The 25896-nt window shown below is 54.7% G+C and overlaps 3 protein-coding genes across 11 annotated transcripts in view; 2 read left to right on the top strand and 1 right to left on the bottom strand.

The window, feature by feature from the left end:
- SIN3A (SIN3 transcription regulator family member A) overlaps window positions 1-5475 on the top strand; it is a 63271-nt gene extending 57796 nt beyond the window's left edge. The window contains 3 exon segments of the mRNA XM_005891766.2: window positions 1106-1313; window positions 3554-3629; window positions 3632-5475. Coding sequence (XP_005891828.2) covers window positions 1106-1313; window positions 3554-3629; window positions 3632-3783 — 436 coding nt within the window. The 3' untranslated portion in view covers window positions 3784-5475.
- Window positions 5476-6838: 1363 nt separating this feature from the next.
- On the top strand, window positions 6839-18255 carry MAN2C1 (mannosidase alpha class 2C member 1). Of its 3 annotated transcripts, none has more exons than XM_070358590.1 (26): window positions 6839-6997; window positions 7252-7377; window positions 8031-8154; window positions 9493-9563; window positions 10632-10809; window positions 11116-11305; window positions 12380-12486; window positions 12642-12752; window positions 13115-13207; window positions 13336-13452; window positions 13680-13775; window positions 13869-14014; window positions 14373-14496; window positions 14822-14943; window positions 15073-15158; window positions 15280-15454; window positions 15634-15743; window positions 15885-16017; window positions 16234-16338; window positions 16448-16604; window positions 16691-16834; window positions 17198-17307; window positions 17410-17489; window positions 17608-17756; window positions 17837-17946; window positions 18020-18255. In XM_070358590.1, the coding sequence occupies exons 1-26, from the start codon at window positions 6897-6899 to the stop codon at window positions 18144-18146; spliced, it is 3192 nt and encodes a 1063-aa protein (XP_070214691.1). In that variant the 5' UTR covers window positions 6839-6896; the 3' UTR covers window positions 18147-18255. The 3 variants fall into 3 exon arrangements, with proteins under 3 accessions (XP_070214691.1, XP_070214689.1, XP_070214690.1); XM_070358588.1 differs by having other exon boundaries at window positions 15280-15435; window positions 15646-15743; window positions 15923-16017; XM_070358589.1 differs by lacking the exon at window positions 16234-16338 and having other exon boundaries at window positions 15280-15435; window positions 15646-15743; window positions 15923-16017.
- Window positions 18256-18876: 621 nt separating this feature from the next.
- NEIL1 (nei like DNA glycosylase 1) lies at window positions 18877-25591 on the bottom strand. Of its 7 annotated transcripts, none has more exons than XM_070358595.1 (10): window positions 25270-25591; window positions 23334-23790; window positions 21294-21413; window positions 21140-21203; window positions 20759-20858; window positions 20254-20381; window positions 19901-19928; window positions 19652-19716; window positions 19321-19519; window positions 18877-19151 (listed from the first exon to the last, which is right to left on the bottom strand). In XM_070358595.1, exons 2-10 carry the CDS (start codon window positions 23765-23767, stop codon window positions 19081-19083), a joined length of 1209 nt encoding a protein of 402 aa, XP_070214696.1. In that variant the 5' UTR covers window positions 23768-23790; window positions 25270-25591; the 3' UTR covers window positions 18877-19080. The 7 variants fall into 7 exon arrangements, with proteins under 7 accessions (XP_070214696.1, XP_070214694.1, XP_070214693.1 ...); XM_070358593.1 differs by lacking the exon at window positions 25270-25591 and adding an exon at window positions 25078-25208; XM_070358592.1 differs by lacking the exon at window positions 25270-25591 and adding an exon at window positions 24036-24122.
- Window positions 25592-25896: the final 305 nt, after the last annotated feature.

Genomic DNA, 25896 nt, shown 5'->3' on the forward strand with positions numbered 1-25896 from the left:
TCTTTTTTCATACGTAGAATGGCACTGATTATGTACCGTCTTTGGGAGAACTGAAAAAATAGACATTTGAATAATTTTTTGTGCTCTGTGGTTCAGGTGAAGAGCCCTGATTGATTCCTGTTAAGGAAATGTTAAATTAAGACATATTTCTCTGTAGCAGCTAAAGAGAATGACACAAATCTATGTTTAATGAAATGAAAAAATAAAACCTTTATGGCATTAAGTGAAAAATTGAGAGAGACCTAGAAGATTTTAAGCCAAAACTGCTAACAGCGGGACTTCCTTGGTGTCCAGTGGTTAAGAATCCGCCTGCCAATGCAGGGGACAGTAGTTCAATCCCTGGTCCAGGAAGATCCCACATGCCAAGGGGCAACTAAGCCCATGTGCCACAGACACTGAGCCCGTGCTCCACGACGAGAGAAGCCCCCACAGTGAGAAGCCGGCGCACCACAACTAGAGAGCAGCCCCCAACGCTGCAACTAGAGAAAGCTCACGTGGGGTCACCAAGACCTAGCGCAGCCAAAGATAAATAGATTTAAAAAAACAAGAACCCAAACTGCCTGGAGAAGGAAATGGCAACCCACTCCAGTGTTCTTGCTTGGAGAATCCCAGGGATGGGGGAGCCTTTTGGGCTGCCGTCTCTGGGGTCGCACAGAGTCGGACACGACTGAAGCGACTTAGCAGCAGCAGTGACTATATAACATCCAGCTGAAGACTAGCCAGGGGGATACTCTTTCTGCCCCCTTCTGATGCCTATGTCAGAAGCTTTCTCTGTCTCCTTTATAGTTTAATAAAACTTTATTACACAAAAGCGCTGAGCAATCAAAAAAAAAAAACCCAAACTGCCAACAGTGGCTACCCCTGCCAAGGCAAGTGGGATTTTGAGAATTGGGGTAAGGGGTAGTTGGCAATTTCTACCTTTTATCCCATGTATCTCTGCAGTTGAAAAAAGATTTTTTTAACAGTGAAACCATTGAACATTTTTTTAAATGTATGTAGTTGTGATCAGCTTCATGAAGGCATATAAGAAGGAAAAATTGGGGGGCATTCATGGGGATCTGCATCTGGAGGAACTCTCACACTGCAGGGCTTTGCTGCTTTGTAGGAATCTGCGGCGGATCCGGAAGTGTCAGCGTGGTCGAGAGCAGCAGGAAAAGGAAGGGAAGGAAGGAAACAGCAAGAAGACCATGGAGAATGCAGATAGCCTGGATAAACTGGAGTGTAGATTCAAGCTGAATTCCTACAAGATGGTATATGTGATCAAGTCAGAGGACTACATGTATCGGAGGACCGCCTTGCTGCGGGCTCATCAGGTGAGAACCAGTATTTGGAATTTCTCCACACGCCTCCCTCCTCAGCCAGTACCAGGATGCTGTTACAAAGTACCACAGACTGCATGACTTAACAACAAAAACTTACTATCTTAACACTTGTAGAGGCTGGAAGTCCAAAGTCGAAGTGTTGGCAGAATTGCTTCGAAACTTCTGAGGACTGTGAGGGAAAATCTGTTTCTTGCCTTTCCTAGCCTCTGGTGGTTTTCCGGCAATCACCAGCATTACGGGGCTTGAATATTTCTGCCTTCATTTTTACATGGTGTTCTCCCTAAGTGTACATCTGTCCAAATTTCCCCCTTTTTAAAGAACGCCAGCCATACTGGATTATGGGTCCACCCTCCGACAGTATGAGCTCATCTTAACTAATTGTATCTGCAACAACCTTATTTCCAAATAAGGTCACATTCTGAGGGGTGGAAGTTAGGATTTCTGCTTGTGAATTTGTGGGGGGACAGCTTAGTCAGTAACAGCACCTTCTAGTGAACAGAAGCTTCTAGTGAAGCTACTCCCAGCATTCACACTTCTGGTAGTATTGCTTGTGTGAGTCCTGTCTGTGTTCACATGTGAAAGTCCTAGTGCTGTTATGTACCAGGTATTGTGCCTGAGACTACAGCCACGAGATAAGAGCATATAAGGTAGTGTGATGATGTGCATTTCCAAGGAAAGAGATGAGGTGATCAAGGGTGACTGGGACACAGAGCCCTGCTTTTGTTGGGAAGACCTCTCTAAGGAGGTGACCCCTGAGGCCTGTAGAGTGGTGAGGATCCAGCCTGGTGCAGAGTTGGGTTGGTACTTTTTAGGCAAAGGAAACAAGCAGGTGCAAGGCTGGGAGGGAGGAAAGGACTTCACGTGTTCAAAAAACTAACATCAGTTGTGGGGGACTTGCTTGGTGATCTAGTAGTTGAGGCTGCACACTTCCAGTGCAGGGGGTGCATGTTCAGTCTCTGGTCAGGGAACTAGAATCCCAAATGCCAAATATGGCAGGGCCTTTAAAAAATAAGTAAAACATCATCGTGTTTTGAGCCATAGGGGAAGTGGGATGCATGAAGTTGGAAAGGTGGGCAGAGGCCACATTACTTATTTTTACAGGCTATGGTTTGGATTTTGAGGTACATTGAGACTTTGTTGACAAAGATGTAGACTGATGGGAGTGAGCGAGCGCACCAAGTTGGATGGGCAGAGACCACTCACGAGACTGCTCATCCAATTGAGAGATGATGACTGCCCAGACTACCAGGGTTGTAGAGGGATTTTAATTAGATTGGAGGGACTTCCCTGGTGGTCCAGTAGTTAAGACCCTGGAGCTTCCAGTGCAAGAGGCATGGGTTTGATCCCTGGTTAGGGAACTAGGATCCCATATGCCATGCTATATGCCAAAAAAGGATTGGAGATATAATTGTCAGGATGTGCTAATGATTGGATGTGGGGAGGTTAAGAGAAAGGAGAACATTAAAGATGCTACCTGGTGGTTTTTGTTTTTTAATTTTGTTTCTTTGTTTATTTTGTTTGAGTAACTGGGAAGCTTAGGGGTATGTCTGTTAACAGGAAAGGGTTATTACCAGGTTTGGGAGGCAGATCAAAGGACTACAGAACATTCAAGTGGGAAGCACAGGGTGGGCAATTTAATGTACTTCTCTCTCGGTGCTGTGTGTTATATGTCTGCATGTCTGATTCAAATGATGTAGGGAGCTGGGAAACACCTAATTCATCTTTGTATCACCTTCCCTTCCTTGCTTATGGGCACCAACAAGTACGTTGGAGGTAGGAACAAAAAACCTCCACTGAAGATCTGCTGTGCCCAACAATCTGATGGACAGAGTGGGATAACAGCAGGAAGGGATAGTGGGTTTTAAACCCTTTGCCTTGCGCTGTGACAGAAATGACCAACAGCCTCATTGTCTCACTCAGGGTACATTAGAATCGGCTGGGTTGCTGGTTTAAAAATACAGGTTGATGGAAACAAGGAACTCTGTACACGTTTTTTCCAAGACCTCCTCCTTCCCCAACACGCCACCACGTGGTGATGCTGCAGACTAAAATCGAGAAAGCACTGAGCTAGTTCTGACCAGACCTTGGGTTGGCATTTCTCTGGGGGCTTTATGATCTGTAACTTGAGCCCACATCTTTCCTATGCTACTTTAGAAGAAAATTGGATTTTGTATTTGAAGGGTTTTTTAGTCCTAGTTCATGGAGGATTTCTTCTTTGTTCTATTTTTCAGTCCCATGAGCGTGTAAGCAAGCGGCTACATCAGAGGTTCCAGGCCTGGGTAGATAAATGGACCAAGGAGCATGTGCCCGTGAAATGGCAGCGGAGACCAGCAAGTGGCTTATGGGTGAGGGGCTGGAGGGCCTGGTGCCCTGCACCACCACCTGTGACACAGAGACCCTGCACTTTGTGAGCATTAACAAGTACCGTGTCAAATATGGCACAGTGTTCAAAACCCCGTAACTGCAAAGCCAGAGCAGATAACTGGAGGGGGGTGGTGTGTGTGGGGGGGCGCGTGTACTCGCACACACTGAAGAAACAAGGAAGATGCCTTTCAAGCCTCACTGGGCCTCTCTGGGACATGGCCACCTGATCTGTGCGTGGCTGGTGCAACCTGGCACCAAGTGGGCTACATATAAGGAACGTGTGATCCCTTACAAAGCCGGAGTTGGAACTTTTCCCAGGGGTTTTGGGTATTAGCCTGCCCTGGAGGGGAGGAAACCCACGCAAGCACAGGGACACGCAGCTTGCACACACCAGCAGAGCGGAGACTGGAGCCTTCTGGGGCGACCTTCAGTGAGGGAACCGGATGCTGTTCACACCTGGACTGGATGGGCGAGCATCGACTGACAGACTTGAGGAGTCAACGCTTAGATGGATTGTAACTCTGATGGTCACTGCTCCTTTCCTCTTCCCCCCAAAAAGGAAAAAAAACTGGATTGGATTTTTTCTCCTGGTCACTTGAGCACATCTAGATCACCCATTAGGTTTTCTCTGGGACCTGCAGTTTGGCTTTGGGATTGATCATCTTGTGGATTTGATTCCTGATGAAAGCTTGCTGCCCACCCTTTCTTCTCTCCTCTGGTTCTCAGCCTCAACAAATTCAAATCAGTCGTCCTTTTTAGCTCCCGTGGAACTGTTTTGTACCTGCTTCTTTACTAGTCTACCCTAGTGCCATCCACCAGCTTTACTCACACACACACACAAACACAATTTTAACTTGGTTTTTCTTTTTTTTTTTTTTTTTTGTAAATAATGTACATACTGTCAATTTTTTATTAAAAGAAATATGCTTTGATGTGCTAGCATAACTGCTCTAGCTTCTTGTGTACCATAGTTCTATGTGGCTTCAGGTTTAGTACCTGTGAACAGGTGTACAAGACATTTATTACACTTTTTACCAAAGGGAGTTACCGTTGTAGTACTTTTGTGTAAAACTTGTCTTCCTTCTTGCCCCAACTTTTTTTTTTTTTTTTTTTGTAAATAAATAAAGCTTGGTTCTTAAGGAATGAACTCTCAACACAAGTCCCTTGTCCTCACCAGAGAATACTGTGAAGCAGGGATTTGGGCTTCGGTTCCTTATCTACATACAGTACAAAAACAGGATTTTGCTTTAAATAGTTAGCAGTCAGTTGTACTTGTCCCAAATCAAAATATCTCAGATTTTAAAAATAGAATTATTCATTCTTTTGGTACATATTCTATCCCCTTACTTCAGCTGTTTGGAAATATTTTATATATGGGTATATTGTGCAGCTGTATAGTTTGTGCTTCTCTATTTTTTACCTTTATTGGAAATGGGAGTGAACAGCTTAAATACCAAACCAGTGTTTGAAAGAAGTGTGTACACAGTGTGTGGTATAAATGGGGTTAGGAGGGAGAAGACTTGATACATTAGCAACTGCAAATGGAATATATATGTATATATATATTTTTAATTACATAAATTTAAAGCAGCAGATATTTAAACATGAGTGATTAGGATTTTTGTATGTGGGCAGCCTGGCTTTTCTGAACAAACACCAACTGAGCCCCTCCCAGGACTTTGGTGAATTTTTCTCCAGCAACCATTACTCTAGTCAAAGTAAACAACAGTGTTCCTGTGTGGTTTTGTTTGCTTTTTAATTAAAAATCCCTAATATCACCACCACAAAACCAAGTTTTTTTTGCTCTGGACTTTCCTTATGAATGGTAAGCTTATCTGACTTTTAGACTTTTGTTGGGGGGCGAGCATTGGAGGGATGGGACAACTATAGGAGACTCAGCTCACATGTGTGAGGTGGCAGGAAAGGCTTGTGGGAGGAGATTCTGGTGAAGCTGCAGCACTGCCTCACTTGGAAGGTGGAGTGATACTGATGGGTTGGTAGGATCTTCAGGTTTTCCACCAGTAACTCAACCCATCCCCATCTGCTTGCTTAAGAAAGATCATGTTGACTTGGAGTTAATAGGGGGAACTGATTGAACCTCACCCAGGCAGCCCCAGCTATTGCTGTATCTGCAGAGGGTTATGACCAGAGCAGCTGCCTGCAGGTCAGGATAGGGTTTCAGGACCAATCCTACTAGTGCAACCAGAAGAAGGGAGCTTCACCTACAGCCAGGATTTACAAACAGCATTTTTATGTCTCCTGCCTTCTGACATCTGAGCTCCAAGCTCGGCTCAGCCTGTCTTAGAGCAGCAAGTTATATTTTAAGTCGTGTTTGGTATTCTGTACTTAAGTCACTTTTCCCTATGATTTGCATTTGAAGTGTTGTAAACTTGGTCAGTATTTCTATTAAAATATCAGGGGTCGGTCATGTTGTGTATATACTTTTCTTCCTAATGATTTTATAGAGAAGATTTCATCCCATTCCCAGGAGGGAGGTGGGGGAAAGTTGCCAATAGACCAGCAGAGTAACATGAGGGTGAAACTGGAGGTGTTTCTGGTATTATGGCGTCTCTGAACTCATCAGTCCCTGTAGAGAAATGCATTATTCTGTTACGCTCATGAATTCTATGTCTGATCTGCCATCTCAAAGTCTTCAGCTTCTGGCGATGGGCAGCAATTAGCCATATACATAAAATAGAACACGTAGTAGAGGAAGCTGAGGTTACTGGGGTATAAAGCACTCCCTATTTAACACATGTCCGCCGAACGGCTTGAAGGCACCGGTCCCTGGCGCCACCTTAAGCAGACACAAGGACCACAGGCAAGGAGGTTCCGCTTGTAGCTTCTGAGACTAGGTGACCTGCATCTGCACAACCGAAGCTCCCACCAATCGTGCCTTCGGTCAGTCTCTGTACTAGGCTTTTCTCAGAATCAAAGCGTCAGACTTCTGTTTTACTTAAGGATTTGCCCAGTGGCGACCAGCTCGGACCGAGATAAGAGCAAAGCCTCAGAAGCGCAGCTTTTAGATTTAAGCTTGCTGCTCAAAAGTTCGGAGCAGCGGGGCTTCACTGAGCCGCTGGTGTTCCACGGAAAGCTGCCCGGGCCTGGAAGGCACCTTTGAGGCGCCGGAACCTTTGGTTCCAGGCCGTGGACCGCGCCGGCAGCGCCTGGGGCCTTCCGGGGAGAAAAGAGAGGAGCGAACGCGCGGCGATGGCGGCGGCGCCGGCCCTGAAGCACTGGCGCACTACGCTGGAGCGGGTGGAGAAATTCGTGTCGCCGCTCTACTTTACCGATTGTAATCTCCGCGGCAGGTGTGGCCCCCTCGCCCAGGGCACCCGCCAGCCGCATCCACGAGTCTCTAGCCTTCCCTTCCGGGGGAAACCCAAGCTTCGGCCACATGGGCCGAGGGACAAAATATCCGCCTCAGATAGTGCTGGGGCCCAGGAGGAGGGAGTGGGGAGAGACTGTGTCGTGGGGCAGCCCTCTCGGCGGTGGATGGAGGGAACGCGCATCCCCACCCGCCGGATGGCCCACGAGCGCGCGCCCACCTGCCCCTCCCGCCCAGGCTCTTCGGAGACAGCTGCCCAGTGGCCGAGCTTTCCAGCTTCTTGACGCCCGAAAGACTTCCCTACCAGGAGGCAGTCCAGCAGGACTTCCGCCCCGCGCAGGTCGGCGACAGCTTCGGACCCACGTGGGTAACGCTCCAGAGAGAGGGCGGAGCCCCTGGGCCCCACCTCCCAGCTTGCTTGCCGCCCCTAAAAACCCCTATTGTCGGCTCTCTGCCCTAGACAGTCACTTGGGGCAGAGCAGCACCCTTTGCTGGAGATAGCTCCCTGGTTCCTCAAGCCTTCATGGAAGAATTTTCTCTTCCTCACTTCTCCCCACGGGCTTCCCTGGTGGGTCAGATGGTAAAGAATCCGTCCGCAATGCGAGAGACTTGGGTTCGATCCCTGGGTTGGGAAGATCCCCTAGAGAAGGGAACGGCAACCCACTCCAGTATTCTTGCCTGGAGAATTCCATGGACAGAGGAGCCTGGCGGGCTACAGTCCATGGGGTCACAAAGAGTCAGACACGACTGGGCAACTTCCACTTCACTTCTCCCAGCTCGGTGACATCCCTTAGGAAGGGCACTCTAGGACATATCACAGACCCCTGATTCTCTGCCTCATTCCCTCACCTTGCTGCACACTCCATCGCTTCTTTCTTGCTGATCAAAGCTGAATATCTTGTGGTGCTGCAGATTCTGGCAGAAAGTCTCAAGCCCTTGCTGACCCTTAATCATAGGAAGTATGTCGAAAGGACAGGGCTTTGACCCCTAGGCTCATCTTAGTGGTTCTGTTGCAGATGGTGGACCTGTTGGTTCCGTGTAGAGCTGACCATCCCAGAGGCATGGGTGGGTCAGGAAGTTCATCTTCGCTGGGAAAGTGATGGAGAAGGCCTGGTGTGGCGTGATGGGGAACCTGTCCAGGTGAGGAGCCCTGCCCTGGGTCAGGTGTGGCCACATTTCAGCCCTGGTCTCTGGCAAAGCCACAGCTGAGTGGCTATGCCTGCAGGGTGGTATGAGTTTTTGCTTAGGCCCCTGTGTAATTGTTCCTTCTTATATTTAAGCGGATCACTTAAGGTCACAACATAATGCTAAGCTAACTCTGCCACTGACTGGTCACCCTCCCATTCTGGAATGAAACTAGTTACTAATCAAATACAATAATATGTACAGCAGATGGACTTATTAAGCCTTTACTAGGTGCTAGGTGCCAGACTAGTGGCTTTTTAGACTGTATCACTTTTTATTTTTAATTTTTAATAAACTAGTTTTTATTATATGTAATAGATGCTTATGGCAGATGGGGAGGAGGACTTTGAAACAGTTATGGATAGTATAAAGTTTACAAAGTCTCTTTACCTGAAATAATGGGTCTGTCCTTCCACCTCACCCCCAGTTGCCCAGATAGAGCCACTATGAAGTGCCTTGTCTATGTATCCAACTTTATCAGGTTTAACCTTTATAATTCTATGTGATAGGTTTTTATGGCCAGTGGCACAGACAGTAAAGAATCTGCCTGCAGTGCAGGAGACCTGGGTTCGATCCCTGAGTCAGGAAGATCCTTGGAGAAGGGAAGCTACCCACTCCAGTATTCTTGCTTGGAGAATTCCATGGACAGAGGAGCCTGGCGGGCTACAGTCCATGCAATTGCAAAGAGTCAAACACCACTAAGTGACTAACACTTTCACTTTTCACAGACAGAAACTGAGATATATAGAGGTTAGCACACTTGCTTGGATTCATACAGCTTCCATTTCAGTTTGACTAACCCTCAGTCTTGGGTTAGGACTGTTGCTCTTCCTGTGCAGAAAGGCAGCAGACCCCTCCCTCCCTCCCTCCCTTCCTTGGCTCAGTGGATATCTCCTGAGTGCCCTCTCTGCACAGGTCCCTGTGCTAAGCACTGGGGGTATAGTGGAGAATGAAGCAAACCTTTCCCTGATCTCATAGAGTTTCCCTTCAAAGGCTTATTCAGGGGTACAGAGGCCATCAGAAGCCACCAAGGACCTGACACCTACCTAAGACCCCACAAGACCAGTGGCTTTTCTGCTGGTCAGCAGGTGCCATTTGGTGGTCATGGTGCCGACTGCCTTGGGGAGTGGGGGGCACTTGCTACCAGAGGTCCCTGATTTGTCAATCTTGGCCTTGGGAGAGAGGAGCTAGTGCTGGAGGTCCAACAGAGGGGCCTGGCCCCCTTCAGCTTGTACTTCAGCAGAACTGTCCACAAGCCTCAGGCCTTGTCTCTTTCATTCTGCTCCTCACCAGGGTTTGACCAAAGAGGGAGAGAAAACCAGCTACATTCTGACTGACAAGCTAGGGGAGAAAGACCCCCGGAGGTGAGTGAGTCCCTGGACTATGGCTGACCAGTGCTGTAGGGGAAGGGGACGCCAGAGGGAGAGGAGCCGCCGAGGTCCAGAGAAACACATCCACTTTCAACACCACCATCTTCTACATAGTTTGTTTTTAAAAAGCAGGATTTTTCTGACCAAAAAGATAGCATTTTAGTTCCTACATTAAATGCAAAAAAGCACAAAGAAGTAAATATTGATAATTCCCATTACCCCATCACCTAGAGATATCCATTATTAACAGCTCACATTCTTCCCAGAAATTTTTTCAGAGGTGGCGTTCACTAGCTGAGGTGGTATTTCTTTGATATTTTGCATCCTGAGTTTTTAAAATTCCATATTGTGCATTTTATGACACCATCAAAAAACTCTGCTTAGATGTTATATTTTATTATATTCAGTGTTTATTAAACATTGTGTATCTGATGTTTCCAGACATGGGGACTATGATGGTGAATGATGTGATCTTTGATAGCAAGGGGGACTCACATGTACATATACAATTACAAACTGATGAGGGCTCTGAAAGACAACACTCTGAGTGGGAGAAATCTGTTCTAGACTAAGGAGAGCACTAGGGGAAGAGTCCCAGAAGGCTTCCCGAAGGAAGTCATGTTTGCTTTCTGAAGATTGAGCAGAACAGCACCACAGCTCACCACACTGCTCCGAACAATGGCCTGCCTCTGTTGGCTGACAGATCGTTGCTCTGAAAGCTGGACCTGGGAGATCCAAACATGTTTTTAACGTGCTAAGAGGGTTCTGAGACCCAGGCAGTGCTTTGTATAGACAGCTTTGGAAATAAGTCTAAACAACACAATTCACACACTTCCAAACTCAGCTACTTACCCTCCTCAGCCGAGGCAGAATGTGGGTTTAGTCTGCTGTTTCCACCGTGGCCCTCTGTCATACGTCCCTGACATAACTGAGATCCTCTGGGTGGTAGATCCTGAGGGCACATGAGGAGGGGTCTGTCGGGTGCCTCTCTGGTACTCCTTCCGCAAGCCCCAGAGTCCTCTGCCAGTCCCTTGGCCTGAGGCTGCCTCCCCACATTTGTAGCCTGACCCTCTATGTGGAAGTAGCCTGCAACGGGCTCCTGGGGGCTGGAAAGGGATCCATGATCGCAGCCCCTGATCCAGAGAAGATGTTCCAGGTGAGCCGGGCTGAGCTTGCCGTGTTCCACCGGGATGTCTACAAGCTCCTAGTGGACCTGGAGCTCCTGCTAGGCATCGCCAAGGTACTCAACACCTCCACCCCACCTGGATACTCTCTCGAGCCCTGTTTCAGGCAGGCTGTTTCTTGGGTCAGATAGCTGGGGCTCTGGGAATCCAGAATAGAGAGTGTTTTGTGCCTGCCTGAGTGTTGAGAGGACTTCCCTGTGTAAAGGGGAAGAGGGAGACAGTGCTGAGCAGCGGGACCAGCAGGACACAGGGTTGGTTGTAGGGAGGAACTCTGCTGAGAACCCATGGGAGATCAGCTGGGGTCTGATTCTGGCGCCTCTGCTTGCTTGAGATGGGGATTAAGGGGCAGAACCTTGCTGCAGGGCCTCGGGGAGGACAACCAGCGCAGCTTCCAGGCCCTATACACTGCCAACCAGATGGTGAACGTATGTGACCCTGCCCAGCCTGAGACCTTCCCAGTGGCCCAGGCCCTGGCCTCCAAGTTCTTTGGCCAACGTTGGGGTGAAAGCCAGCATACGATCCATGCCATGGGGCACTGCCACATTGACACAGGTAGGGCAGCAGCTGGCCGGGTTGGCTCAGTGGGGGGGGTCAGGAGTGGTCTTGAAGACCTTGTTGCGCCCTGAAAGCACTGTGTGATCCACATCAAGTTCTTGGACCTCAGTTTTTCCCCATGTGTAAAATGGGGAAAGGGGAATGGACTGTAGGTTTTGCTAAATGTGCCCTGGATGGCATCATGCTAGATATTGGGGGGAGGATTATTGAGACTGATGATCACAAAATAGGCAGAGACAGTTGCTGCCATGATGGAGGGAAGTATGGGGAGCTGGGGAGCCCAAGAGAGGCACTTAACCCAGCTGGGTCTGGCAGATTCAAGAAGGGCTTCCTAGAGGAGGTGACCTTTGAACAGAATGAGGATGAGTAAGAATTTGACAAGGGTGCCCGAGTCCTCGGACAGGAGTGATGTGGAAGTAGTTGAGATGGGGATGCAAACACAGGGGGAGGCTTCCTGGGGAGGATCAGGAGTTCAGTTCGGAACCTGATGAGTCTGCAATGTCAGGCTTACAGGAAATAACATTTTTAATGAACTTCCCAAGTTATTGATTCTGATGCAGCTGAAGTTTCTGAGCCACAGAATCAGGGCTTTCTCTGCTGTGCCAAAGCGTGGGATGTGGAGTTCTGGGCTGGTAAAGAAGGAACTAGGAGGCCTAGGTTATGGAAGGCAGCAGTGCCTCAGGCAGGACAGCTGGCCCAGGCGGGTCCATCCAGGGAAGCGGTGCCCTCTGTTCCGGGATGTGTTCCGGGTGTGTAGGGGAGGGGCCACACCTGCCGCTTCCTAAAGGATCCTCTCTAAACCCCAGAATAAGGCCAATCCAGGGACTGGGGCCCCAGCTTCCTGACTATAAAACTGCCCCACTAGCTCCAGCCATGTAAAAGTGACAGCTCAGGAGAGATGCCACAGGACTCAGCAGGGAATGGGATGGGATGGGAGGAAGGCTACGGTGACCCTCTGGTGGCCCAGGAGGGGCCTGGTTGGGTGCTAGGGGACAGGGGTGCAGCTGGAGGTCTGTGAGGGGCTGGGGACCTGGCTGCTCTCCTTCTATCCTCACCCTCCTCCCCGCCTAGCCTGGCTCTGGCCCTTCAAGGAGACTGTGCGGAAATGTGCCCGAAGCTGGGTGACGGTCGTTCAGCTCATGGAGCGGAACCCCGAGTTCATCTTTGCCTGCTCCCAGGTCAGAGGGATGGCTGTGTGAGTGGTACCTGGAGCCCAGGGGGTGCTAGTGTGGGGTTCCCAGGGCTTCTCAGCCCACCCCCTGAGCCCCAGGCGCTCAGCCCTGGGTGGGGTTCATGTTGCTCCTGGCCAACCCCCACCCCATCTGCCCCACAGGCGCAGCAGCTCGAGTGGGTGAGGAGCCACTACCCTGGCCTGCATGCCCGGCTCCAGGAGTTCGCCTGCCGCGGGCAGTTTGTGCCCGTGGGGGGCACTTGGGTGGAAATGGTGAGTGCCGTCTGCAGCCCCTCAGCCTCAGGCCTTACCATCAAGGACTCTGTCCTCTGCTGTGCTGGTGACTTTCTGCAGGTCCTTCATGCCCTCTTATCAGTCCCTGGAATCCTAGGGCTCGGGACTCCCAGGGGGGTGGGGGTGTCAAGCACTGTGACGGGCCATCTGTGTGACCCGGCCCCAGATACCTCCTGTCTGGCAGACAGACGGTTAGGCTGAAGTGAGGAGATCGAAGCTTCCAAGGCACTGGCTTCCCCCAGTGTCAGAGCCCTGGCTTCTCTGGATGGGGTGGTTGCCTGAGTCCCTGCCCATCTTGTCTGGTGCTGACCCCAGTGGCCCCCTTCTTCCCTCATGGCCAGGATGGGAACCTTCCCAGTGGAGAGTCCATGGTGAGGCAGTTCCTGCAGGGTCAGAACTTCTTCCGTCAGGAGTTCGGGAAGATGTGCTCGGAGGTAGGCGGGGAGCTGCTGCACCTGCAGGCAGAGGGGACCAGAGCTTGCCCTTGAGTGAGGAGGGGCTGCAGCTGGGCCGCTCTGCCGAGCTCCCGGGTCCCCGTGCCGCAGATGCCTTCTCCCTGCAGTTCTGGCTGCCAGACACATTCGGCTACTCCGCGCAGCTGCCCCAGATCATGCGTAGCTGTGGCATCAAGCGCTTCCTCACCCAAAAGCTGAGCTGGAACTTGGTGAACTCCTTCCCGGTGAGCAGGCCCCAGGGGGCCAGGCTTGGAGCAGGCTTGGGTCCCTCCTGGCCCGAACATCTCGTCCAGGCTTATTATTGAGGGGTCCTGGACAAACCACCCAGCCCCCACCCAGGGAAGGCATGCCTCTCCCGGGGTCACACAACAGGAGGGGCAGGTGAGGGAGGCCCGGCTCTGCCTCAGCCCTGACTCTGGCCTCTTTCTTCCACCTGTCTCCCTGCCTGCAGCACCATACCTTTTTCTGGGAGGGGCTGGATGGCTCCCAGGTGCTGGCCCACTTCCCACCCGGTGACTCCTATGGGATGCAGGGCAGTGTGGAGGAGGTGAGAGGGCATCTTGTGGCCAAGGTCGGGAAGGGAGGCAGGCTGGAGTGGGCCAGGTATCCAGCCGAAGCTGACCGGTGTGAACCTGCCCAGGTGCTGAAGACGGTGGCCAAAAACCGGGACAAGGGACGGACCAACCACAGCGCCTTCCTCTTTGGCTTTGGGGATGGAGGTGGTGGCCCCACCCAGACCATGGTGGACCGCTTGAAGCGGCTATGCAATACCGACGGGCTGCCCAGGTCAGGCCTGGGTTCACTCTACCCCATTCTCTGCCCTTGCCCTGAGCCCTTCCTCTGCTCAGACTTTGGGCCCAGCGCCCCCCCTCAACCTTGTTCCCGCCAATTGCAGACCATGGGCACCTCCCAGCTTCGACCCTGGAGGTGGGGTGGGAGAAAAGCCAAAGGTGGGAAGGGGCTTAAAGCCACTGAGGCAGAACTCTCCTGGGGGAGGAAGGGTCCAGACCTGCCTTTGTCTGGACAGGGAGTCTTCTGGGGGTGGCTCCTTTCTGTCGGGGCTGGACCTCTTGTCACACTTTCATGGAAGAAGGGTAAGTCACATGGCCCAGGCCGGGAGACCCAAGCTTGCAGTCTCCCTCAGGGTGCAGCTATCCTCTCCGGAGCGACTCTTCTCAGCGCTGGAGGGCCACTCGGGGCAGCTGTGCACCTGGGTTGGGGAGCTCTTCCTGGAGCTACACAACGGCACCTACACCACCCATGCCCAGGTCAGGGACTGGCTGCTGAGCCAGCGAGGAGGGGGCACCCTACAGTGGCCCAGACCGGGGGAAGAGGCTTGTGTTCCATGGAAGAGCTGAGAGGAGTGCAAGAGCTGGGTGCTCAGGAGCCTGGAGGTGGCAGGACTCAGCATCTCTGAGGGGGGAGTGTCCTGGGCAGAGGGGAGAGGAGGCAGGCTTTGGGGGCAGATAACACATGAGGCTTCATCCAGGAGTTCCTGGAGAGCATCAGGGGTTCTGAGCAAGAGGCTTTGGCAGGGGGGCCCTGGGATGCTTGCCCAGGCTCTAGACTGAGTCCCCCCTCCCTTGGGCTCAGATCAAGAAGGGGAACCGGGAGTGTGAGCGGATCCTGCATGACGTGGAGCTGCTCAGCAGCCTGGCCCTGGCCCGCAGCACCCAGTTCCTCTACCCGGCTGCCCTGCTGCAGGATCTCTGGAGGTCAGCCTGTTTTCTGTCCCCTGCCACCTGCTAACCTCACCCAGACGCCTCTGTGGTTGCCCCAGCCTCCCTGCCTTCCCCACCCCACCCACCTCAAACACCTCCCAGCCCTGCCCTTGGCCCCTGCAGGCTCCTGCTCCTGAACCAGTTCCATGATGTGGTGACTGGGAGCTGCATCCAGCTGGTGGCAGAGGAAGCCATGTGCCACTACGAAGGTGAGGCTGACAACATTTCCACGGCTCTCGCACCCAGTGCAGTGCCCAGAATGTCCCCCGTGGGACATTCAGGGGTCACCCCGATCCCCTGCCCGCTCATAACCAACGAGTCTCTCCCCAGACATCCGTTCCCATGGCAACACACTGCTCAGTGCTGCAGCTGCAGCCCTGTGTGCTGGGGAGCCAGGTCCCGAGGGCCTTCTCATTGTCAACACGCTGCCCTGGAAGCGCACCGAAGTGCTGGCCCTGCCCCGGCCTGGCGGGGCCCACTGCTTAGGTATGAGCTGGGGAGAAAAGTGGCTACTGTGGCAGGAGGGATCAAGGCCAAACTGAGAGTCAGGGACATTCTCCTGGGGGTATCTGCCCTGGGGTGCCCCAGGCTAGAGAGGAGGAGTAGTGTTCAGCCCCTATACCCAACCCTACCCTGGCCCAAGCATGGTTCCTGAAAGGTCAGGGAGGCTGCACTGACGCCCAGGTTCCTCCCCAGCCCTGGTCACCGTCCCCGGCATGGGCTATGCTCCTGCCCCCACCCCCACCTCACTGCAGCCCCTGCCGCCCCAGCAGCCTGTGTTTGTAGTGCAAGAGGTGAGTGCCGGCGCATGGCGGTGGGGCGGGGGCTGTCCTGGGCTGTCCCTAACAGTGTGGAAGTGCTGAGCCCCCCAATCTGGAGCAAGTGGTGAGGCAGAGCTGGGGCTGGGGGTCGGGTGGGCTGTTGGTTGTGGGAAGCCCCTGCAGACCTAGCCTCAAGGCCCCCTCCCACCAAGACTGACGGTTCTGTGACTCTGGACAACGGCATCATCCGAGTGAGGCTGGACCCAACTGGCCGCCTGACATCCCTGGTGCTGGTGGCCTCCGGCAGGTGCTAACCCCTTGCCCTCTCCCACTGCCTGGCAGGTGGACCCCAGACCTCTCGTTCCCTCTGTCCCGTGGCCACAGCTGACCACAGCAGCCCACGAGTGGCTCTGGACTGGGACCCACACATGGAACAGGGCCTACCCTCCACCCCACCCACCTCAAACATCTGGGGAGACCAAAGTCATTCGGTTATAAAGTACTGATGTCCATGTCCTTCCAGGGAGGCCATTGCTGAGGGCACCGTGGGGAACCAGTTTGTGCTGTTTGACGACGTCCCCCTGTACTGGGACGCATGGGACGTCATGGACTACCACCTAGAAACACGGTGCGGGGTGGGCAGGACTCCGGGTGGCAGTGGTAGAAATACGAACAAGTGTACTGGGCCCACTCTGTCAGGCTGTCCTGGCTCAGTGCCTCTCCCCTCTATTCCACAGGAAGCCAGTGCTGGGCCAGGCAGGGACCCTGGCAGTGGGCACTGAGGGTGGCGTGCGGGGCAGCGCCTGGTTCCTGCTACAGATCAGTCCTAATAGTCGGCTCAGCCAGGAGGTTGTGCTGGACGTTGGCTGCCCCTATGTCCGCTTCCACACTGAGGTAGCAGGGGGCAGGGTGGTGGGTGTCTTCCCTGGGTGTGGCTGGTGAAGAGGGGCCAGCCCCTTGTACCCCACCCCCCCCCACAGGTGCACTGGCACGAGGCCCACAAGTTCCTGAAGGTGGAGTTCCCTGCCCGTGTGCGCAGTCCCCAGGCCACCTATGAGGTCCAGTTTGGACATCTGCAGCGGCCCACCCACTACAATACCTCTTGGGACTGGGCTCGATTTGAGGTCTGCCATGGGGTGGTGTGGGGTGGAAGGTTTGGCTCCTCCTGGCTGGGGAACGACTAGTTGTGTGGTATGGGGTGAGGAGGCACGTGATGGTTCCTAGCATGTATGCCAGGCATTGTGCCAAATGCTTTATGTTCAGTTTGATATTCATGCCCATTTGGTGGGGTAAGTACTCTTAATCCACCTTTCCCAGATGAGGGACTGAGGCTTAGACAGGCTGTGTGGTGTGCCCAGGGCCTCCCGAGGTAAGAGCTGGAATTCAATCAGTCGTGAGGTCCCAAAGCATCCCTCAGTCTAGGACTAGGAGCTCTGGAGCACACGGAGGAGGGGGGCCACCAAGTGGGTCTCTGATCTACGCTCCAGGTGTGGGCCCACCGCTGGATGGATCTGTCAGAGCATGGCTTTGGGCTGGCTCTGCTCAATGACTGCAAGTATGGCGCATCAGTACGGGGCAACGTCCTCAGCCTCTCGCTGTGAGTGGGGGGCTGCCCCAGGGACTGGTATGGGATCCTGGTCTTGCCAGGATAGAACTGCAGCAGCTCCGGTCTGTCCCTTTCCCACCCTTCCCACCCCAGCTTGCGGGCGCCTAAGTCCCCTGACGCCACCGTGGACATGGGGCGCCACGAGTTCACCTACGCGCTGATGCCGCACAAGGGTGAGTGCTGCGCCCCATACCCCTCTGCCCTTCTCGGCCTCCGCTACGGGAAAACGCCCCTAGTCCGGCGCCCTGACCACATGTTCCACCACACGTCCCTTTTCCGGTCTGCTCCCAGGCTCGTTCCAGGACGCTGGCGTTATCCCCGCTGCTTACAGCCTCAACTTCCCCCTCCTGGCGCTGCCCGCCCCGGGCCCGGCGCCCGCCGCCGCCTGGAGTGCGTTCTCTGTGTCCTCGCCCGCGGTGGTGCTGGAGACGGTCAAGCAGGCAAGGGGCGGGATGGGGCGGTGGCGGGTTCGGGGCGGGGCCTGGTGTCGGCCCCACCCACCACTCACCTCCCTCCGCAGGCGGAGACCAGCCCCCAGGGCCGCACGCTCCTGCTGCGGCTCTACGAGGCCCACGGCAGTCACAGCGACTGCTGGCTGCACACGTCGCTGCCGGTTCAAGAGGCTGTCCTGTGAGTTGGGGCGTGGGGTGGCAGTGGGGGTCTTGCCCTTGCAGGGCCCTCATGGCCACCTCCTGTTCTGCAGCTGTGACCTCCTGGAGCGCCGCGACCCTACTGGCCCCCTGCTCCTCCGGGACAACCGCCTGAAGCTCACCTTTGCTCCTTTCCAAGTGCAATCCCTGTTGCTCCTTCTGCAGCCCCCACCGAACTGAGTCCCTGAGGGTGGGGTTTTGTTTGTGGAAGGCTTTGGCAGCGCCTCAATTCTGCCTCCTGAGCCTGATGCAAGGGTCAGTTACCTCTTAATAAACCCTTGGCTCAGGAGCCCTGCCGGTAGCCCCTGCTCAATCCCCTCAGGGCCCATCCTCAGGCTTTGAGGGGACAGTTTTTACCCCAGGTATTTGGGGGCAGGGGCAAGACCTAAGGTTATCTGTGCATGCAGCGTCTGGATTGCAGCCCCCATGAGAGAGACCCGGGATACTGGTAACCATAAGATGACTAAAAGACCATGATACAAGATGGTGTTCTGGGACTTCATGGTAGTCCAGCGGTTAAGACTATGCGCTTCCAATGCAGGGGGCATGGGTTCAATCCCTAGTCAGGGAATTTAGATCCCACATGGGAAAAAAACAAGAAGGGGTGCTTCCGCCTGTACCCACAGATAGAGGGCTTGGGGCTGAGGAGGAGGCCTGGTGGGTGGGTTCTGGCTGACCCCCACTAGGAGGAGAGCACTGCTCCCCACTAGGGGAGCAGCCACAGGCCCTGAGGAGTCCTGGACTGGAGGAACGGTAGAGTCTGGGCTAATTGGGCAGGGGGTCTCTGCACCACCCATGAGGGGCCATCCCTGCAGAGGCCATGGCCCTCCTGTCCTCAGGACTGGGCAGCAGGCCCTTCACATTGAGCCTTCCCAGACCTTCTGCAGTCAGCCCAAGAAGTGCCAAGAAGTTCAAGTTTATGCTTTTACTAAAAATTAGCATTTTTCACATGGGCTTAAAAAATGAGGATAGTGGGGTACAATTAAAAACGTAATTGTGTAGGGAATGGCCATAGGGTCAGAGCATCCAGTTCCCTGCAACCTCCAGGAAGCCACACAGGCCCAGATCCAGGGTGCCAGGAGGAGGGGTGGATACAAGCAAGAAGAGCCTTTTGCTAGGAGGCTGAGGTCCCCTCAGGCTCCAAGGATGGGATGTCAGCCTTGATCTTCCGGGTTCTGTGGCGGCCTAGGGAAGGACAGGTGAGATGGTAGTCCCTGGCTGAGGACTCCCCAAGAGCCTCCCTTCCGCCTTTGTCCACGTGTTCCTCCCACCCACACTGCCATCCCTTCCTCTCCTGGGGAGCTCGCTGTGGCAGTCCGTCCCTCCCCAGAGGAAGTTGCTGAGGAAAGCCCACCTGAGGTTGCTGGCCGCCTCCTTCTCTTCCCTTTGTCAGGGACCGGGGGGGCTTCTGGGTCCTGTTGGAGGCTGGTCCCCTCGGGCACCTGAGCTGTAGTCTGTTTAGGAAGGCCTCTCTGTGCCCTCCGTGTCCTTGAAGGGGCTTTGTTTGGAGATGGAGGGTCCTGGGTGGAGAAGACGCAGGGCCGTGAGGAGCCCTGCAGGTCAGGCAGGTGAGGACCCACGTTTGCCCTCCATTGTCAAGGAAAGGAGCTGCCTGAGAGCCTGGCCTGGGAGGTGTGGCCGGACTAGGAGAGAGTGCAGGGACGGGGAGGAGCAGGGAGCCATACCTCCACTCTGTCCTCAGGACCCTGCTGTGCTTCCTGGGACTTCTTCTTCTTGCGGGACTTGCCCCCTGTAGGACATTGATGCTGATGGGCTTGGAGGGTTCTGTGGCCTCAGCCCCCTTTCTCTAGACTCCCACACTCCCACTCTGGAGTGACTCCCAGGGTGGGAGAGGGGGACTGGGATGGAGAAGGTGCTGCAGCCCTTGCACAGCTAGTTGTTTCTGCTCTCTTGTTACGTTAGGAGTAGTTTACCTTTGGGTGCCAGGGGTCCAGGATCCCCCTAAAATGGAATCAAGAGAATTCAGGAGTCAGCCTGGTAGGGGTAGTTTCCTTGCAGAGGCAGAATCACACCTGTCCTTCCAGATCAGTGAAGCCCTTCCCCAAGGAAGCCTGACTGTCCCCTCCTGACCCCCCAGGTCAGCGCCAGCAGCAAGGTCCCCCCTGCTCTGGGGCTGCGCCACTAGCGGGGACCCTAGGACTCAGAGGAGGGGCAGAACATAGCACAGGGAAGGCTTAGACCCTCAGGACCAGTGTGACCCCAGGTTTTTCCATCCCACCGGTTTCCTTGGGTCTCTGTTTGCCTGTACAAGCGTGAGAGCCCAAACCTGGAACCAGATGGTGCGGCCATGCCGGTCCCGCAGGGAGCTCATGCCTGGTGTGCTGTAACACTGCAGCCAGGCTCGGAAGGCAGCAAAGTCCTCCTCCCCGCTCTCCGACCCGTAGCCTTTGCCCCCTGTGGGACAGAGGAACCAGGTGGAGATCAGAGGGGGGACTTAGGCTGGGAGGAGGGGGAGCCCAGTTAGACCTGGCTTAGACCTCAGCTTCACAAGCTGATAGACTGAGTCAGGGGGCCAAAGCTCTCCCTCCTCCAGCTGTGTGACCTCAAGCTGGTGTCTTCCCCACTCTGGGCCATGGCTCTCCCATCCTGAAGTCGGATTAAGAATCCTTGCCCTGCCTGCCTGGAGGTATAGTCCATTTAGAAATGACTAGGTCAACAAACTTCCATTCTCCAGGCAGGGAACCAGGCCCAGACAGGGGCAGGAACTGTCCCAGGTTACACAATATGCCAAAGCAGAGCTAGCCAGCCATCTTTGCCTCCCAGGCCCTCACCCAGCTGGACCACTTCCTTGGGCACCGAGTGGCACAGCTCCAGCAGGTCAGGGTTCTGCAGCTTGGCCCTAATCTTCTGGCTCAGGGTCAGCTCCGGGCTCTGGAAAAGGGGCAGGGGTGGGACCTGGATGTCAGCATGAGGCAATGCTGCTCAGAAGGCCGCTGGTCCCTCAGGGAACAGACCCCTTCTGAGCTTGGCAGGACATGGACAGTTCATCGGCACCCCCCATCACCTCCCATATGCACGCACACACACACATTGTAGACACAGGCTGGAACTGAGAAGGGACCTGCTCGAGCTGAGCTGCAGACACCTCACCCAGCCCCAACCCTCGTCCGCCTGCCTGACAGGGGCAGGCGCATCCCTCCCAGTGCCCTCACCGGCCTGCGCTGCTGCAGGGCCTCCAGAACTGTGCGGGCCTTCTCGAAGGGGGGGATCCTCAGCCTGCAGGGAGGTGGAGAGGGGTGCTAAGCAGAGGGGAACGTGAGCACACCCAGACACCCCCGCCCTCATGCCCAAGGCCTGCCTGCTGACCGGTACAGGATCTCCGCCCGCAGATAGTTGCCGATGCCATTAAAGAACCTCTGGTCCAGCAGGGCCTCACAGATGGGCCGGTCAAAGGCCTTGTCTGCTAGGTTTCGTAACACATTCTCCCTGGATGGACACAGGCCGGTCACATAAGACCCATTCTGCCTGCCTGCCCCCTGCCCCTCCCTGCCTCCCAATGGGGTAGGGGAGAGGAGCTGGGGGAAGCAATTTCTGGGTGCAAGGGAAGGAAACAGTCCCAATTTCCCATTATCCCATCCTCTGTGGTATTTGGCAGCAGGAACCTCCATTTTCTGTTAAAAATGGGAACAATGTGGGATTTCAATTCATTACAAAAGGTTAAAAATGCCAATTTAAAGGAACATGCTCAAGAAAACACTTGAATCTATGTATATGGTTTGCATGTCACCAGAGTGGCTCAGATTCAAGATACTTTTGGGAACAAGGTGATCACAGGACCTTGGGTGTGCCTGCAGTCTGGAACGCCTTGTCTAGGACTTCCAGTTGCTTAGACATGAAGATCTGACATTGGTGGGGTCAGCTATTTTCAAGATGCTGAAGATCTTCTTGGAAGCTGACACTGGCTCTGTTTAGCAGGAGTGAAGGGGGCAAGTCCTGGCTGGTGAGTGCCTAGCACCCCCACGGGTCTCCTCACTACCATGAAGAGGAAATGAATCTTGCTTCTTTGAGAACATGGTCATGACAAGACTGACTCAGTGATGGGCATGAGAAGCAAATGATACAGGGCCCAGAAGACAGTTTGGGGGGTAAAACTGGAAGGTCAACCTGGGTGGTCAGCTCCCAGAGGGAGGCAGATCCCCACAGGCTTTGCAGCTGGAGGACCAAACAAGCCAAAATGCTCATCATGCAAGAGAAACTTCAGAACCAGCTGGCAAAGAGTTAACTTGTGGCCTGACCCTCCCAGGAAAGGTGAAGTGGGAGAAATCTAAGACAACACAGACACTTCCCTGGGAGTGCACTTGGGGTCACGCCTGGGAAGGCCAGGAATCCGCTGCCTTCTGGGGGCCAGAGATGACCTGATCCACCCCAATGGGCAGCCAAAGACATGCCTTCCCCAAGAAAGGATTTGCCAAGTCCCACTCCATGCCTTCCTGTTTGAATCTTGTCAGAATGCTTTTACTTTAGAGCTTTGCACTTCCCTGGTAGCTCAGCTGGTAAAGAATTTGCCTGCAATGGAGGAGACCTCGGTTTGAATCCTGGGTTGGGAAGATTCCCCTGGAGAAGGGAATGGCTACCCACTCCAGTATTCTTGCTTGGAGAATTCCATGGACAGAGGAACCTGGTGGGGCCCCAGTCCGTGAGGTCGCAGAGTCAGACATGACTGAGTGACTTTCACTTCACTTTCACTTTCCCTTCCCCCTGCCCTACCTGAACTAGCTCTGTGGGAGCAGGGACCACATCCCTCTTGATCACTGCTGAACCCTCAACACTTAGAACTGGACTGGCACCAAGCAGAGACACATGCATGTTTTATCTTTAGAGGAAAGGAAGTGGCTGACGCTGGGCCATCTTATGTGACCAGCATTCCACCCCAGGTGGGGCTCTTAGCCTGCCTCAGGCAGAAGACAGGCACGGAGAGCATGGGACACAGACCGGTGGGCAGGCACGATGTGGGAGACCACAACCTGCTTCAGAAGCCATGCCATTAAGTGGTCCTCTCCCCACCCCCTTGACGCAGTTCCTTCCTGCTCAGCCTCCCTTCTTGGGCTGTTAAAGCCTCTCTACTTTTCTTCTTAGCCTTCTGAGGGCACCAAGCAGTGTGGGATGCTGATGAGAGCCCCAGTTCTGACACAGTCGGCCATGTCCTCCACCTCTTGCCCCCACCTCCTCTGGGTTTCCAGGTCCATTAGCTCGGAGTTGTCCCTAGGAAAGGACACTGCCTTGGTCTACAGATGAAAGGACTGAAGCCCAGAGGGGCTGGAACTCGCTTCTCATTGGCCAACAAGGCACTAATAAGCCACATCTGAAGCCCAGGACTGTATTCCTCACACCTGGTGCTGGCCCTACCTGAACTGCTCATACTCCAGCAAGACACACGGCCCGCGGCCTGGCTGCCACTCGCCCCCGAGGTCCCAGCGGCCGAATCGGCGGATGTCCACAAAGCAGAGGGCAAGTCGGGGGCCAGGTGGAGCTGTGTAAAACCGCAGGTGGGCGTGGGGTGGCAGCGCATCGCTGGGCACCAGCTGGAAGGAGCCAGTCATGCCAAAGCGGAAGACAAGGGCCAGTGGCTCCTGTTGGGGCTGGGCCCCAGGCAGGGGGCTCAGGGTCAGGCGCAGCTCCTTGCCGCGGGCCAAAGCAGAGATGCTGTAGGCGCTGCTCTCAAAGGGTACCTCAGGGTTGCGGCTGACGGGTGACTTCTCCACACACCCGCCAAAGACCAGCTCCCTGCATGCCTCGTTCACAAAGTGGCTGGCCAGATGCAGTTCAGGGCCCTCGGGCATTCTGTGGGAGGGGTGGCCAGGCCCTGTGGGGAGGATGACAGCAGGTTGGGCCAGGTGTGCCTCCAGTGAGGTGGCAATATCACTCCCAGTTTTCAGAGGCGAGCCCAGAGGGTCAGAGGGGGCATGGTCAATGGGAATTGGCAGGAAATCAGCTGGCTTGGCCACAGCCCCTGCTCTGTCCCTCCCCTGCTCCATCCCCACCCCCAGCCCTGAAAATGCTGAGAAAGCCCAGGACCCTGGGGAGCTCTGACTAGGGAAACATGACTACCTTGTTCATTAACACCTTCCATGGGCTTCCAGGAACACTCTGATTTTAGAATAAAGTCCATATCCTTCCAGGGCCCAGGCTGTCATCTCATTTCCTCCCATGTGCCCCACCCCCTTGCTCCAAGCACACAGCTCTCCCTCACACCCTCACCCCCCTACCCCATCCCCTCCCCGCCTTTGCCGTCCTCCTGGGTCTAGAAACAGCATCCTCCATGCCCTGATCCCCTTCATGGCACTCCCAGACCCTGAAATTATTAGCTCCTGTCTGCCTCTGTCTCCACTCCCACCCCAGAATGGGAACTGTGCACGCTCATCTCCCCAAGAATCAGGCCCACCTCGGTTGCCACAGTGACTAAGGGAATGAGCCTGGAAGATAAGAGCTGGGATAACGGTGGCTCACAGGCTCTGCCGGCAGACAAGGTGGAGGAGCCTGCTCACCACCCACTGGTCAGGACCGAGGCCTCGGACAAGTAAGAGGGAATGTAGTTGTCTTCAGGTACCTTAGAGCTGGAGTCAGGGACACACGACATTGAGGGAGGAGGATGGGGCGCCAGGAAGGGCTCCCCACGCTCCAGGCCATGGTCCAGGGGGACACAGGAAACTCCCGGGTCAGCGTCTCGGGCCGAAAGGGTGTCCCCCTTCCCACCCTCGCGGGTTCCCATCTGGCTGAGGCAGGAAGAGTTTGCCACTTTTCTCAATCCAGGGTCGGGAGATCGGAGGCCAAAGTAGGTGTTGGGCAGGGGGAAGCATTTGGCCAGGACGGACTCCTTTGTCCTCCGTACCCGCAACCTCGGCACCGCCCCGGGCCTGGCACCCAAAAAGGTTCGTTTTGCGGGAAAAGGTAAACTTACAGGTTCCTAATTTCGCGAGGGGCGGACGCTCAATGGCTCGCCTCCTACCCACCCCCCTCCTCCAGCTCCCGCTGCCTGTCCTCGGTTAACCCTGGCTCCCTTCCTCCCCAAGGCCCCTATTCCAGTCTTCTTCTCAGTTCTGCTGCACACACACACACATACATCCCCGGCCCCCGGCCCGCCGCCGGCTACCTGCGCCCAGCGCCGCTCCCGCAAGCCTGCAGCCACCAAGGGGTTAATGCCGGAGGCGGAGCAGCACCTAAGAGCATGTTGGGAGCTGCGTGCGCTGTTGGGAAGTGTAGTTCCTCTTGTAGACGGTAAGGCTTGTATGGGGTGGAGTCCCAGAGTAGGTGCTAGGGTGTGGGAAAGGCTTCGGTCAGTCACCTGGCTGAGAGATGGCTGAAGAACCTGGTTCCCGCTGCCCGGCGCCGGCGGGTTCCGGGGTCAGGTCTGAGGTCCTGGGTTGCAGCCGACTCTGGCTGTGAGAAGCCAACCGGCTAAGTCCAGGACCCGGTGGGCAATCCCAGCGGTAAACAGCAGCAACTTCCCGAAGCCGAGACGCTTACAGCTGACAGCTGGGCGCAGGGCGCGAACAGGTGCGCGATCAGTGCAGGCTCTGGGGACCCGGTGGTGGCCTTACGTTTCAGCGCTAGTCAGACAGAACACATAAACAGCGTCACTGCGGGTGGTAGAGTGCAGCCCGGCAACCAAAAGCAGGGGCGGAGAAGCGGAACCTACTTCCGATGTGGGGAAAGGTCTCTCTGCGGTGACATTTAGGCTGAAACCTCAGAAGAAGCCATCTGGAGAAGAGAGGGGACTAGTCTATAGGGCAGGTGGAAGGAACTGCTAGGGAGGTGGCTAGGGGGAGTGCTGAGAGGGGAGGACGGACACACGAGCAAGGGCCGGTCCCTTCCGACCTCTGGAGGCCTCTATAAGGAGCTGGCATTTCATCCTAAGTGCCGCAGGCTCGGTGCCTGACCCACAGCCAATTCTCCCCCTTCATACTACTAC

This window comes from Bos mutus, chromosome 21 (genome assembly GCF_027580195.1).
Source record: "Bos mutus isolate GX-2022 chromosome 21, NWIPB_WYAK_1.1, whole genome shotgun sequence".
Classification (NCBI taxonomy): domain Eukaryota; kingdom Metazoa; phylum Chordata; class Mammalia; order Artiodactyla; family Bovidae; genus Bos; species Bos mutus.